This window comes from Oryctolagus cuniculus, chromosome 4 (genome assembly GCF_964237555.1).
Source record: "Oryctolagus cuniculus chromosome 4, mOryCun1.1, whole genome shotgun sequence".
NCBI lineage: Eukaryota > Metazoa > Chordata > Mammalia > Lagomorpha > Leporidae > Oryctolagus > Oryctolagus cuniculus.
In genome coordinates, this window is record NC_091435.1 from 149,233,941 (window position 1) to 149,249,541 (window position 15,601).

The 15,601-nt window shown below is 45.3% G+C and overlaps 1 protein-coding gene across 5 annotated transcripts in view; it reads left to right on the plus strand.

Annotated features, from left to right (window-relative positions):
* The window catches only part of CPNE4 (copine 4), a 526,674-nt gene that overhangs the window by 323,754 nt on the left and 187,319 nt on the right, over positions 1–15,601 (plus strand). For all 5 annotated transcript variants that reach the window (XM_051818460.2, XM_002722063.5, XM_051818461.2 and 2 more), the window contains exon 3: positions 8,919–9,098. In XM_051818460.2, coding sequence (XP_051674420.1) covers positions 8,919–9,098 — 180 coding nt within the window. The remainder of the gene's footprint in view (positions 1–8,918; positions 9,099–15,601) is intronic.

The window sequence follows — 15,601 nt, forward strand, 5'->3', positions numbered from 1 at the left end:
CTAAGTGATCAGTTTTCCTACTAAATTCAGAGATAGCCTCAGATAGCTTCCCAGCACCATGTTCCTACCAACCATGCACTGAGAGGCGGGATGAAACCTGCTGTCATTCCCAGGCTTGATGTACCCTAAGATTTAGAAATCTGAGATTACTGTTACCAGTAACAACATTTAACATTCTACCTTCTTCACGGTAAGAGCAAGTGTCAGGGAGAGGTATGCATGCCCTGATTAATAAGAGCACCATGGGACAAAGCCATGGGAACGGGCTGATGTGTTCCTCCCCAGTCAGTGGCATTTGGAGAAAGTCCATTTGGGTCCTGTGATTGATTCACAGTTTAGGCAAGTGGGAATCAGCAGAATGGATATTGACTATTCTAAAGGAGTCAGAAGAGAGGAAGTGGGAAGTTAGGGAAATAGACCTAAGCTACAGGAGAGCCCCCATCACATCATCCCTGCAAGGAGACATGAGGAGGGGGTGAGGGGAGGCAGCCTCAGCTAGCCCCTCACAGTCTGCCTTTTGGTGAGCATTTCAGACTTGCACTGCATATGCAGCATCCTGCACTATTTTCAAACATCAGTTAATTTAAAAAAAAAAAAGGCTCTCCAGTCTTGGATGACCTCTCTGGAGGACTCCACAGCTGTGACAGGGAGAAGAGATGGTGGGAACGTCCTATTAATAACCAACATCTGAGTGAAGTGCAAATTGCTTTACACTTGTGTGGGATTAGCCTCCGAGCTCCCATATGCTCAGGAACTGACAGTCACTGCAACTTGAAGTGACTGCAATCCGACACCTTCCTGCTCCGGATCCTGGCAGGCTCTGCCTGCTTTGAGCAGGCAGGCATGAATTTAGTGAGGCAGTTGCTGATGGCTTGATGTATATGTGCCAGCTTGTGGCTGGAGCGGGGTTGGAGGGGATAGTATAAGGCAGTTACCTGAGGACTTATGTTGTAGAATCCTTTTTGTTATTCTTTTCCTGGAATATCCAGCTTTCTCCTGACCTAGAGGGGCACTGCCCGAGTAGAAGGACCTTGAAGAGCAAAGAAGACCAGGGAAGTCATGCTGGACACTCGAGTTATGCTGCAAAGACCTTGCAGGGCCTTTGCCCATCTCAGGGTATTAAAGATTGTTTTTCTCTCAAAGAGCACTTGAGGTGTTGAGAGTTCATAATGTCCCTGCTTGAAACCACTAAGGTTAGTCAGTATCTGCTTAGGTTTGCCCTTTTCTAGAAAGATGTCATGTCCCAGAAGAGAGCTTTAGAGGTCAGGTGGGTAACCTTGGACACCTTCAGTTTCCTTAAGTATCAATTAGCGATGGTGGTGATACAGGGCTATTGGAATGACTACGGGGGGGCAAGGTGCATGAAGTGGGAGAGCAATGCCTGGTGCATTTTATGTGCTCACCCCCAGATTACAGAACGTGGCTGTGAAACAGGAACTTACTGTATGAATCACACAAGGATTCCCCGTTTCCAGAGTCCTAAAAGTCAATGTAATTCACTCATCATGAACCACCAGAGTGAACATGATTTAACTTGCCCTTGGGATTTAGGAGGTTCTTCTGGGTTCTGCAGTATCTCGGGGCACTTTTGAGGGCCTCGTGGAAGTTGTTGGGGTTCCCAGGTTGAAGGAATCAGCGATGGGTGCTGGGATGCCCTGTGGACAGCAGTAGTGGGAAGCCACTATTAATGGGCCTGGCAGGGCCAGCACAGGCGTCAGTGTCAGTGGAACTGAGTAAAAGCTGGAGCTTTGCAAGAAGCGGAGTGTGGAGGGAGCTGTGTAAGGAGCAGCACAGTCACTGCCAAAACTGCATCCTGGGAAGGGAGGGCCCAAGAAAAATGCACCAAAATCTCGTTCCTCCTGCCTTCTGATCCCCTACTTCCTCCCCTGAAGGAGGAGGCTGAAGGAAAATGACTGGCAAAAACAACTGAGCCAAGTCCTGCACACAAGCCAGTCTCCCAGGACATAGCAGATCAGAAAGATCTGGAGATGCAAAGAATGCTTGTGTTTCACAAAGAAGGAACGTGCAAGTGAAGAGAACATCCAGATAAACTAACTTTTCACATATTGCTGTCATTTCATTCAGTTCTCCTGTGCTGCAGCGAATGAGGAGCAATCTAAACTCAGCCTCTAAGATGCAGAAAGGGATTAACAGACGAAGGCTGATCTAGTGACCATGGCATGCGGCTTACAGCAGATCACACAAAGCTCTGGTCCCTGCTCCCCATCCACTTTGGAGCTGAGCCATGACTGATGATAGTGTAATATGACTGATTCTGCATTGGAATTACCTGGGTAGATTTTTAAACTGATGCCTAGGTTCCATCTCCAGATATTTTAATTTAATTGATTTGAGATTCCCAGGTAATTTCAATGTGCAACAAAATTTGAAAACCACTAATATATATATTAGAATCAAAGACAGGCATGCAGAACATCATGGCAAATTCTATGAGATAGCACCAAGACAGTTGACAGGACTCCCAAGCTAAATGGGCTAGGGCTCAAGGCAATGAAGTAACAGAAATCATGACACTGAGCTTCATGACTTGGATCCTCTAGTTAGGGGTCAGGCCCAGCTGTAGAGGACATGAGACATCAAGCGCTGAAAGAAACATCTGAGACCCGTGTTCCATGCCGGTTCAGTGGGAATCAGCCCAGGCTGCAGGCAGATGGATCCAGGAGCCTTAGAGCAGCTGGGGAGGGCAGCAAAGGAAGCAGACAAACCAGGAGCCTCCCCTAGCACTTGAGACCTCTCTGGAGGCGCCTACAGAGTGATCCTCCTTGAATTTACTTCTGGACTGCACTCTTGAGCATAGTAATGCAGCTTGGCTACCTGTTTAGGGCAGCCAAGTCCTGGGTACTTCTGCTGATGAAGAGAATGTCTAGCTCTGGGCTCTCCAGCAGGCTCATCCCCAGAGCTCCAAGGACAAACCTGCTGGCACCAGAAGCCCTGTTCCTTGAGAGCCAGGCTAAGTGCGTGTCAAGAGGATGAAGGGAGGGCTCATTGGGCTGATAGCAAGAGACAGACGCTTGTAATCCCTGCTCAGTGTAATCTAGAGCCTTTGAAGATTTTCCAGCAAAGAATGTATTTTCAAAGAGAAATTCAGGAGAGGTGCTGGGCTGCATGTTTCCTTAGAGAGACTGAATGGTGCGTTAGTCTGCCAGGGCTGCTGTGATAACTGCACCTGATGTGAGCATCGGGTGACACAAACAGCAGAAATGTATTATCCCCCAGTGCTGGAGTCTAGGAGTCCCAAATGTCAGTAGGATCACAAGCAGCTGAAATCCTGAAATTGATGTTATTCCTGGGGCTAGGCAACTTATATTATCTAAATTTTATATGGTTTAATATGTCACCTTGGAAGTTACATTGTCTGAAAAATTACCTGTAATAAATCCTGTTTTTAAAAGGTTTATTTATTTATTTGAAAGGCAGAGTTACAGAGAGCCAGAGGCAGAGAGAGAGGTCTTCCATCTGCTGGTTCACTCCCCAAATGGCTGCAATGGCTGGAGCTGGGCCGTTCTGAAGCCAGGAGCCAAGAGCTTCTTCCAGGTCTCCCACGTGGACAGAGGCCCAAGGATCTGGGCCATCTTCTACTGCTTTCCCTGGCTATAGCAGAGAGCTGGATCAGAAGTGGAGCAGCCGGGTCTCTAACTGGCGCTTTACTTGCTGTGCCATGGTGCCAGCCCCATAAATCCTTTATTTTTTCTCAATATTTATCTTTTTATTTGAAAGGCAGAGCTACAGAGAGGCAGAGGCAGAAAGAGAAAGAGAGAGGGGGAGAGACAGAGAGAGTCTTCCATTCCCTGGTTCACTCCCCAAGATGGCCATAATGGCCAGAGCTGCGCCGATCTGAAGCCAGGAGCCAGGAGCTTCTTCCAGGTTTCCCAAGTGGCTTCAGGGGCCCAAGGACTTGGGCCATCCTCCACTGCTTTCCCAGTCCATAGCAGAGTGCTGGATGGGAGATGGAGCAGCCGGAACTCCAACCGGTGCCCATATAGGATGTCGGCACCTCAGGCAGAGGCTTTACATGCTACACCACAACACCAGCCCCTAAATCCTTTATTTTTTAATCTAAAGAAAGCTCTTCATTCTTTATTCAAAGAAAATTAGTTTCTGCCTACCCTCACTAAACGAATACTGAGGAAACATTTAAAGGATATCAGTTTAAGGGAATACCTAATTATAAGCCTGCCCTGGAGGCCTGTGCCATTCTTCATGGAGACCCTAAAGAAAGGAACTTTAGAGCATTCAGTGACATCATCCGTCTTCACTATTGCTGTCAGCTCCTCCCCACCAATCACATTGCTTAGCCCTTGAAGTCCAAGATAGTGGATGGCCACTGTGTGCATGGTCTTGGGCTGTGCATTTGTACACTTAGGGATGGTGTTTGTTTCTCCTGTCTGCCTGGTGGACAAAGCAGGTCTCCAGAGATACAACCACACCCCTGTTCATAGATTTTCCCCATCAGTTCCACATTTCACACTCATTGTCTGCCATATTCATTACTTGGACCAATAGAACTTATGAGAAAAGCTTCAGATTTACATAAATAAAAAGCAGAGATCAAGCACACAGAATCAGGAGCTCAGAGCCCACCTGTGCTGCTTACAATATATGCAAAGTTGGCCAAGCAATGGGAGTCTCTTAATGTTCAAGGAAGAGGAGATAATAATAATGGTATCTATACCTAGTACATAGTGTTGGCACAAGGATGAAAAGCAAGTGCCTGTCAAAAGGCGTGAACAGCCACTTCATCGAAGAGGACACACAGATGCAGGTGTGAAACAATGTTCCACATGATTAATTTTAGGGAAATGCACATTAAAGCCACAATGAGACACCTGTTAGAACCTCCAAATTTAGGCACACACTTGTTTCACTGTTAGGTATTTACCTAAAAGAAGACATATATATCCATACCAAGGCTTTTCTTCTAACAGCCCTTCCAAAAGTGTTCACTATGATAAATTTGTTACACTGAAAAATATTTTAGATGAGACTTTAAAGAGCATTTCATTGAAAGCAACATTCAGTGATTAGGTCTATAACCACCATGCCATAACCATGCTACATTTTCCTTTTTCCTCTAGGGATGGTCATGAATACACATGAATTAAGGAAAGTAGCCTGGGATTTGAGGTCAGAAGGCAGAAATTCAAGTGCCTACTGTGATATCCAGGCCCTTGTAGTGATGTTTGACCTTGAATTTTCTCTTTGTCGATAGTATAAAGCTCCATCTCATGGTTGCTGTAAGAGATTTAACAGCTGGGTGTGAGCACGCCCTGTAAATGTAAAGCAATGTGAATGGACCCATCGTGATGACCAGGGAGGACATAGATGAGCATCCACGTGTTTGCAGACTGGGTAGCAGAGGGCCAGCAGGACCAGAGTAAACCTTGATGATATAACCTCACCCCCACGAGAGCACAGGGTAGAGTCTGTATCTCCTCATTTCTTCTACACAGATACTCCCACATAGAAATTGCCCAGGGCCCTTGAAAAATACACATTTCTCAGTCCTGCTCTGTACTCACTGAGACAGAATCACCTTGGATAGGGAACAGGAGTCTGAGTTTTTAAAGAGAGCTGATGCATCTGGTAGCACCAACAAGCGGATGATCTTTTGGAAATACCGGCCTTGACTTTGAATGCTCTCCATGAGACACATGTACTGTCCTAGTCTCTGTTGTTCTGATGAAACCTGGCTTCAGCCTCCCCCAGATTCAGTGATCCCCATAATGGCTGGGAGTGCAGAGCATCAAATACACACTCAGCATTGCCAGCCCTTCCTCATCATCACTAAAGGCTACACTTCAGGATTCCTGTTGGCACTGTGGTGATCCTTAGAAATTACCTGGTGGTAATGCAAATGTCTGTGACTTCATTTCTTTCCATCTTGTCATTTCCATTGAAACACCGAGTCACTCAGCTGAGTGAAGGCTTACTTTGGATAGGGTGTCTGAGATGTGTGGCTTGAACTGTATAGCTGTGTGGGAACACCATTTGGAAATCAGAAAGTGAGAAGAAAAGCAGCAGGATTGGTGCACGCCACTCATTTGTGCCATTCAGGCTGGTGAGAACAGAGTAGCAGAGATGTCAGCTTCCATCTCCTGTCTCTTGTCATCTAAATCAGCCTGGATTCTTTTTTTTTTTTTTTTTTTTTTTTTTTTTTTTTTTTTTTGACAGGTAGAGTGGACAGTGAGAGAGAGAGACAGAGAGAAAGGTCTTCCTTTTGCCGTTGGTTCATCCCCCAATGGCCACTGCAGCCAGCGTGCTGTGGCCAGCGCACCACGCCGATCTGAAGCCAGGAGCCAGGTGCTTCTCTTGGTCTCCCATGCGGGTGCAGGGCCCAAGGACTTGGGTCATCCTCCACTGCACTCCTGGGCCAGAGCAGAGAGCTGGACTGGAAGAGGAGCAACCGGGACAGAATCCGGTGCCCTGACCAGGACTAGAACCTGGGGTGATGGCGCCGCAGGCGAAGGATTAGCCTATTGAGCCGTGGCACCGGCCTGGATTCTCTTCTTCCATCCACAAGGAGAGAGGACACCTCTCTGTGCCCTCAAGACCTCAGATCCACCTGTAATTTATATTCTTGGGTTATTTTGAAATTCTCTGTCATAAAGTATCATATAAATTTCATTAAATTTCTTATCACATGATCAGTTAGTGCATGAATTTGTAACACATGTTGCTGAAATGCCTCTAGGAGCCAGGACAAAGGGTTAGGCAGACCCTTTGAGGACTACAGGGAGGACACCCTGTCTGGGAGGTGTATCCGCAGTTGTTCCCAAGTAGGAATGTGGCCCAGGGTTGCCAGATGTTCTGTTTTGTTTTTCAGAAGGCACACAGATAACAGATGTTCTGATTTTTTTTTTTTCAGAAAGGAACACAATAAAACAGCCCTTGTTTTATTTTGCAAGTGAAGGGGAAAATACATTTGGCAGGACAAATAAAATACCTCCAACTTGGTTTATACTTGCAGACTAGCAATTTGTGACCTCTGAATTATATACCATTACTCGGAACCATGATCTTGGAACAACTGAAACAAAGTTAGGCCAGTATGGAAAATCCTTATGTTCATACAATTATCCCACAGGCATAATCAGCCCTACCTCAGCCCAAACATAATATAAGGATATAAAACTTAGCCCAAATACAAGCTGGGTCTTCATGGGAAGCCAGAATAATTCAATAACCATTGGTCTGAGCAGTAACTTGTAAAATCTCAATCAATACCAGGCTGGAAGTTGATTTTCCACTGCTTTTTGTTTTCTGTTGGACAGGGACATAACGAGGACCATGTGCTCCTTACCCTGGGTACCTGGGTTGTTCATCCCACCAAGAACGGTAGAGTTCGTTAAAGGACACACCTGTCTCTCACACAGAGCTGGCAGGGGGGGAAAGGGGAGGGTGTCAGGGCCAAGGACAAAACACTGAACTTGAGAATGTCAGGTCAGACTGAAGCAGTTATCAAATGGTCTTTCCTGGGCAGCATAGGCATCTGTGATACGGTCAGGGATTGTCTTCCTTTTAGTTTACTGAAAGACTTTTGCCTTTGCTATATGAAAATGAGAGAAATGTTTCCATGGTCTGTGCTAATGAATGACGCTTAGGAAGAATTCAGTAAACCTTGTTTCTATTTGAAAGTAGGCTGTAGTTGATTTGTAAAATATGAGTGAGGTGTCTGGTTGAGAGATGCTATTGGATCTTCAGTTATCTTCAACTTGGTCCTTTAAAGCTTCCTAGAATATAAGTTATTTTGTGTATTTTTACTTGTGACCACTACAAAGGAAAAGAAGCTTAATAGTAAGAATCCCAGCAATAAATTGATGGCATATCCAGAGACTTTAACCTAAACAGGTGTCAGCCCCTTTGCAAAGGAGCAGTTTGCAAGAACATGGGTAGGGTTAAGGGAGCTAACAAAGGAATAAGCCATTTGAGACATCAGGGCTAGCAACAGGGAAAATTTTTGCCATCCTTCACCCTGAAGGCTGAAGATAGAGGAAGAGAGTGACTGCGTTACCAGATGCCAGCAGAAGCTCCCACAGTGGAAATCTGCCAGCAGAAACCATGTCTGTGGAGGCATCCCTGTTTCTCTCTGCACTGTCCCTCTCTGATATCCTATAACTCTTCCCTTTGACTGGTTCTGAGAAGCCAGAACCTGGAGATTGAGGAAGCCCATGAAATTCAGTCAATGGAGGTCAGCTGCCTGAGTCACAGAGTAGGACAGAAAGCAGCAAAGATGGACCTCAGAGAGGGGGCAAATGGAGATTTATCACAGAGGCAAACAGAATCAGGTCATGGAATATTAGAGCTAGAAGGGTCTTTTCATCCTCTAATTCTCTAATGTTTTACTTGTGAGGAAACTGAGCCCCATGGAATTGGGCAGCAGGTAAACATTATGCACACAATAAAGGGAATACTTGGGCCCAAAGGCAGTTGTCTTCCTTTCTGTTTCATTATGCTTGGAACCAAGGGTTAGAGAACTCATATTGAGTGAAATTGGTTACCCTGCCATTTTTCTATTACTGTGCCCATCAGGCATCACTAATTGATTACAGATTTCCTTTCTTCAGAGCCCAGATGTGGTGGCAGACTCTTTCTCATCCTAGGTCCAGACAGCCATGAATTATTGATCCATCCTGCCCTGTCACCAAGTAATATAGTGTGCTCTAAATACTCAGATGGAAAGCATATTCTTTATAATGCCTAATAAGATTTTCCTCCATGACACTTGGCCCCCTCCTTGCAGGAACTGCCTGTAGGCTTCTGAACTGTTGATCAGGTGACTTGATGAGGAGAGCATTTATGATTTAGAAGAAGCGGAAGCACCATGAGATTGCTTCACTTGAAAGGGAACTAATAAAGTCCTAATCCTTGATCAGTCTTTTCTTTCCCTTCCCTTGCAGGTTGACCGGACAGAGGTGATTCGCACCTGCATAAACCCAGTGTACTCAAAACTGTTTACTGTGGATTTCTACTTTGAAGAAGTCCAACGCCTGCGGTTTGAAGTCCATGACATCAGCAGTAACCACAACGGACTGAAGGAGGCTGACTTCCTTGGGGCCATGGAATGCACACTTGGCCAGGTGGGTCAATGGGTGTCCCTTAGTCCTTCTTGCATCCTTTAGGCCTTTCTTCCTCCACTTTTACTGTCCCCTCTCCTTATCTAATCACTGCCTACTTTCTCATATTGATTTTATGTTCTTTTATATGTTGCATTTTGTGACTTTCCAGGGAGCATCATGTCTATCATATTTATAGAGAGATGATCCTGCAAATCTGAGATGATATTTATTTTGTAAAATGGATGATTTTCTCTTCAGAATGCCCATGTTGCATCTGTTATATATTCAGCAACTATATATTGAACATTTACTATGTGTCTGGCTCCATGCTCAGCTTCTGTATCTGCTGAGGGCTGACCCTGTATCATAACTTCCCATCTTCCATCTCAACTATGGCATACTTCACACAGAGAGTATTTCATGTTCACATTTATTCCAAATTTCTGAGGTCAAAAATAACCCGAGGTAGGGACTAAATAGATACTTGGTGAATGAATAAGTGCTTTTAGTTAATTCTCACAATAATAATGTGAAATAAATATCATTATTATGCCATGTAACCAGTGAGAAAACTGAGATTTAGAAAGGTTAAGTGACTTATGGAAGGCCCCACCCTAGTGAGTAACATAGCTATGGCTTTGTCAAGTCTGGCTAATGCCAAATCCCATAGTTTTGCTTCTCTGATACTTTTCAACTTTTGCTTTCCCAATTGCTATGACCAGAACTGTGGTTGGTGTTGGGGTAGGAAATTTATGTGTACAGTCTTCGTGCCTAGAAAATTGGTTGTCTAATTGGAATAGGCATGGCATATACACCTTGAATAAAACAATTCATGACACAGCATCCTGGGCTCTAAACCTAGAGTTGTGAGCTGTCAGCAAAGGAAAAGCTTTTCTGAAGGGCAGAGTCAAACACCAAACTTTGGAAACTATCATCCAGAGATTGAAGAAGTATGAAAGACCTTCCAAGTGAGAAAGCAGTGTAAACAAGGCATAGAAACCAAAACAAATGTGGCAGAGCAATGGAATGGGGAAGAACCATTTTTAGTGAATTAAGGTTAGCTGCTTGATTAGCAGTGAAAATAATGAAACTCAAACCTCTGAGCTCCTCACTTAGGCGGGTAACTTCCAGCAATCTGTGTCACATTTTTATTTGTAGATTTATACTTTTTTTCAAAGAGGGATTCCAAGTGACATAAATAAACATCTTGCCCCCACAAAATCTGGGTTTATCCCCTGATTTAGGGATTTGTGAAGGAGGGTCTGAGTGGCAGAAATGCAAGTAGACATGTTTGTTCATATTTACCCTGCTTCATGCTACTTCATACCAGAAAAAATTTCTTCCATGTGGGCACCAAGTGATGAAATAGATAATATCCTCATCCTTTTTCCAGCAAATGTAGAGATTTGTGGGGAGCAAACCGGACTGGACTGAGTTACTGGAATTAAGACTTATTCTATGCATCTGCTCTCCCACAATATGGCGCTGGGAGAGAAGTAAACAGCTTCCGCACAGCTGCCTCCAGTTCAACCAATAAACTGTAGGACTTGCTACTGATTGGAGGAGAGCAGCGTACTCGGCGTGTGGGCAGCCGAGTTGGGATTGGCGGAGGAGGACTATAAAGGAGGAGAGAGACGGCATGCACCGGGAACATCTAGGGGGAACATCTAAGGGGAACATCTAAGGGGAACACCTGTGCAGCCCCCGAGAGAGCCGGCCGGCGGTGTGCCGCTCCCCTGCGGAAGTGGGGAATGTGGCCAGGGGGAACCGCCCTTCCACGGAGGTGGAAGGGACAGTAGCCAACCCGGGAAGAACCAGCAGCAAACCCGGGGAGGGCCGAGCAGACGAAAGAACAGCGCAGGGTCCTGTGTCGTTCCTCCACGAAGAGGGGGAGCGACAGAGATTGACTTCGTAAGATTGTTCCTTACTTCTTTAATGAAAGCCAAAAATCTGAACTGGAAATAAAGCTAAGGGGAGACCTACAGAGTTCCTGGAATATCCTCTATATAATATAATATCTCTGGTGGCTTTTGAAACGAGTTGATGGTGGTGATGGATCATTCTAGAGTCTTACTATACCTATATAGTGCCCAATAAATAGGTATGGAATGAATGAATGAATAGTGGATTTGAGTAGGACCTTTGTTCTTTAAAAAAGTTATTAAAATATCTTCTATAGCTATAGAAAGATTCTCCCTCTAGCAATGATCCTCCCTCTTAGGTATACAAGTTATATTTTGCCAGTGTTGATCCATGTGGGAATCATGTGGGTAAAAGTTCTTTTTTCATTCGAAGTTTGGGTCCTTTTTACTGTGTGAATGACCCTCATAGTCTGTCTTTAGTTTGTCACATGTTCATCTTTCTGAAAGCCAGGAAGTCCTTGACTCTGTATGTTGTGCTGGACACTGTGCCAGTGCCAGTGAAATGGTGGTGAGCCAACATTGCCCCTGCCCTCAAGCATGTCACATTCTAGTTGGGAATAAATAACGAAAGCAAATAATTACATAAAGAGCTAATCTGATTACAGTCAGCGTAAGCACAAGGACAAAACAAGAGGACAAGTGTTGGGAGACAGCTGTGTAGACAGGAAGTCAATGGAGGCTTCCAAGGGGAAGCTATTAGTGACATTTTCACTGAAACTGGAATGGAAAGCAAGAGCTCATCAGGAGAGAAGAAAGGGGAAACACAGTCCAAGCAGATGGGAACTTAGGCACAAAGTCACTGGATCCAAGAGGGAGTGTGACATAGGGCATAGAACATCTTTCCAAGAAGCCAACTCAGGTTAAAGGCAATGAAGGAGGCACCATGATGAAGTTAAGAAATGAGATGGGGGGGTGGGGAGGGCCCACGCTGTGCAATAGTGATAAAGCCAGTGCCTGCAGTGCTGGCATCCCATATGGGCACCGGTTCAAGCCCTGGCTGCTCCACTTCCATTCCAGCTCTCTGCTATGGCCTGGGAAAGCAGTAGAAGATGGCCCAGGTCCTTGGATCCCTTAGCCACATGGGAGACCTGGAAAAAGCTCCTGGCTCCTGGCTTCAGTTCTGCACGGCTCCAGCCATTGAGGCCATCTTGGGAGTGAACCAGCAGATGGAAGACCTCTCTCTCTCTCTCTCTCTCTCTGCCTCTGTCTCTGTCTCTGTCTCTCTGTAACTCTGCCTTTCAAATAAGTAAATAAAATCTTTTTAAAAAAAAAAGAAAAAAAAAAGAAATGAGACAGGGAAAGGAAGCAACAACCCAGGATATGTGGTCAAGCCAAATACCACAATGAGCAAGTGAAGCTTGGTTCTCCTGGGGAAATTCTGGAAGAGCAAATGCCAGATAGTTGTCTTACCCTAAGGATGAGGAAACTGGGGCTAGTATATATGCTGTCGTCAGTTATTGTTTGAGGTGATGGTTGCTCCCAGAGTGGGAACATGAATCCCCTAGCTCTTCTGGCTGACTGCCTGGGCAGAAAAGCAAGCTCCAGAGATCACCAAAATCTAACAAGGCATGCAGGAGCTGATGGTCAGAAGCCATAGATGGGCATTCAAGTCATGTTCTGGGATCGGAGCAGATTCTGACAGCCTCTGTGAGCTGCCTGTCCAACACCAAGTCACCTGCTCTTTGAGCTATCAGACCCTGGTCACCTTCAGATCATTTTCTACTGTGAGGCCATGTAGAAAATAGTCTTATCTTAGCCTAAGAGTAAATTCTAAATGATCTTAGCCAATCACACAAATCCTATCCCTCTTGGTTTAGAAGTGGGCATGTGGCCAGTTCTAACCAAAAATTGAGAATTTTTCTTGGAAAGCTTTCCTAGACCTAAAAAAATAGACATATGTGAAGAAAAGTTCCTCTCTTTCTGTGATTCCTTAGGACCATTGTAGCTGCCTTGCAGCAAAGCTAGGACTGAGATCAACACTGGAGAGATCAGAACCCAAAGTGGAGGAAGCTTGGGCCTGACATATTGCACCTGGAGCCCACTCTGTCTGTGGACCACTTCTCAGGGGAGAATAAATGTTGCGCTGCTCAAGGATTTTCCATGCCTTGAGCTAGAAGCATCATGATTGAGGTGTCACGTAAGACGAACCAAGAGAAGGTCCGACTGGCTGGAGTGGGTGAACGAAGGGAAACTGAGCTTTCCAGTTAGTGTTCCACTCTCTCAAGATGAAGAGTATGTATGTGTAGAAGAGTGTCCAATTACAAGTAGCCTTTTCAGATGTGTTTCTGATGCTTTGAAAGAGCTTCCACACTGGTCATTTCACTGGTCTCTCTTGACAGTGATGGAAACACAGGTGTCAGGTGTCATTGTCCACACTTTGTAGTTGAGAGAGAAAGCTGAGGATCACAAAGAATCAGTGTCTTCACAAAGCCAAAACCAGAAGTCAGGAGCATTTGATCCTTAATCCAGAGCTTTCTTCTGCTATGTGCTAGGGAAGGGTTATGTGAGGACCTGTTCTGAGAACGTTTTTTAAGGTCGTGGCTTAGATGAAGCAAATTGGAGTAAGTCGGACCTGCTTGTTTCATCCTAGTGAGCTTGCTTCACCTCCTGGGACAAGCCGGCCTCTCTGAGTATCTTCAAGTGCACTGGCAACTACTCTCCCCGATCCAGCTATCAGCCTTTCCCACGTTAGGGTTGGGCCCTAATTCACTTAAATCAGTAAGAATATCCCAATTTTGTGGCTGCAGTGGTTGATTCAGGGAAAGCTATATAGCATTTGCTTAACCTTGATTAAGATTCATTCATTCATTCATTTATTCATTCTTTCAGCAAGTATTTCTCAGATGCCCTAGAAATAGCAAGTACTGTGCTAAATGCTAGAGTCAAAAAGAGGAAAAAGACAGAGACCAAGACGAGCTTAGAATTTGCTGAGACATAAACTGGTAAATCAAATGCGTATTACTAAATACTATAAATGAAAGGTGTTCCGGGCTGCAGGATAAATAAAGACTTTGCTCTGCTGAGAAAGATGTCTCTGGGCCTAAATCTCAGAAGATGAGTAGGAATTCATCAGCAGAGAAAAGAAATGGGATCTCTGGGCAAAGTGACCAGCACCCACAAAGACAAGGCAATGTGGGGAATGGCACAGAGCCAGCTGGATGGTTGGGTAGGTATGAGCAAAGGACAGAGGATGCAGGATGGGGAGGAGAAGCAAGACTATGAGAATTTTAATGGCTTTCCTCTAATGTTTGGAGAGAGTTTAGATTTGATGTGTTGAGGCTTTGGTCACTGGGGAGAAGACAAGATTAGATGTGCGTCTCAGAAAGGTCGCATTGGTGTTCCCATGAAAGATGGATGGGAGTGCGTGGGCGCAGAGGCAGGGGAACCTGTCCAGAAACTAGTGCAATAACAGGAAAGAGATGAAGGGGCCGTGGTGATGGAAGCTGAGAAGAGGGGCCCAGCATCTGTCTGAGAGCAGGATCACAGGCCCTGAGACTGAAGCGGGTGGCTTGCAGGTTCCAGCTTTGGTAACTAGAGGAGCAATTTGGCTGTCTTTGAAGGGTGTCCCGTGTGGAAATGACCAGATTGTGATGCTGACCTGTAAGTCCCACTGTCTGCGGAGAATCCAGAAGAGGTTACCACGTAGCAGTGGAGCGTGTGGATCTGCAGCAGACAGTACAGATTTGGAGGCTGGTTCCCTGTGGGTAGCAGTAGCATGAAAGTGGATGCAAGCCTCAAAAACACAGTTTGATTTTTATTTTTGTAAGGGAACTTATTGAACATTCCATATTTGAACAAATCATGGAAGAGTTTTTAAACATCATTGAGTATAGAAGCACATTTGTTTCCATTTTCTTTCAAAGTAAGCATTTGATGTTGTTTCAAAATCAGCAAAACCTTTGTTGAGTGTTTTCTGCATGTAGAGTAACATACCAGGCAAACACGTTTATACTCCCTTCGCTCTTCATAATTTCACATGTTGCATCCCCTTGAGTGAAAGGGAGATTCTCTCTCTTCTCTAAGTGGCTGTTGTCTCTTGTATAACCAAGCAGAAAGAAAAATCACCAGCATTTTCCTCCTTTATACTCCAGTGGTGAGAGGATACTCCTGCTCTGTCTAGTGCTTTGGGAGGCCCTGTTGGCAAGAGGCAGGAGAAGCTGAGCAGCCATGGGGACACAGGCCTAGGTGGAGGCCTAGTTCACGACACTCAGGTGCTTGTGCTACATAGCCTGGCTGATGAGCTAAGCTGCTCTCAAGGAGTTTGTCCAGAGGCAGATCCTTGCAGCGGTTTAAGCCTCAGCTTCTTCATTGCAAACTGGAGATGCGAATCCTGCTGCTCACATGGCCTAGTGTGAGGGGCAAGGGAGGTGATGTGTATAAAGTGCTGCCGGCACGCTGGCCAGGAAGACAATGTTCGGGGTGTGGGAGGTGCTGTGGCTGTGGTGAGCACCTAGCAAGCAGCGGGAGGGTTGACACTTGGAGAGACCAACATTGTTTCAGAGTCATGGTGGAAATTGGAAAGGGGTAAATCCTGTGCAATTGGCAAAACTGAACTTTGAATGCTGCCTCAAGTTTTTTTGAGTGTCTTATTTAGTCAACGGA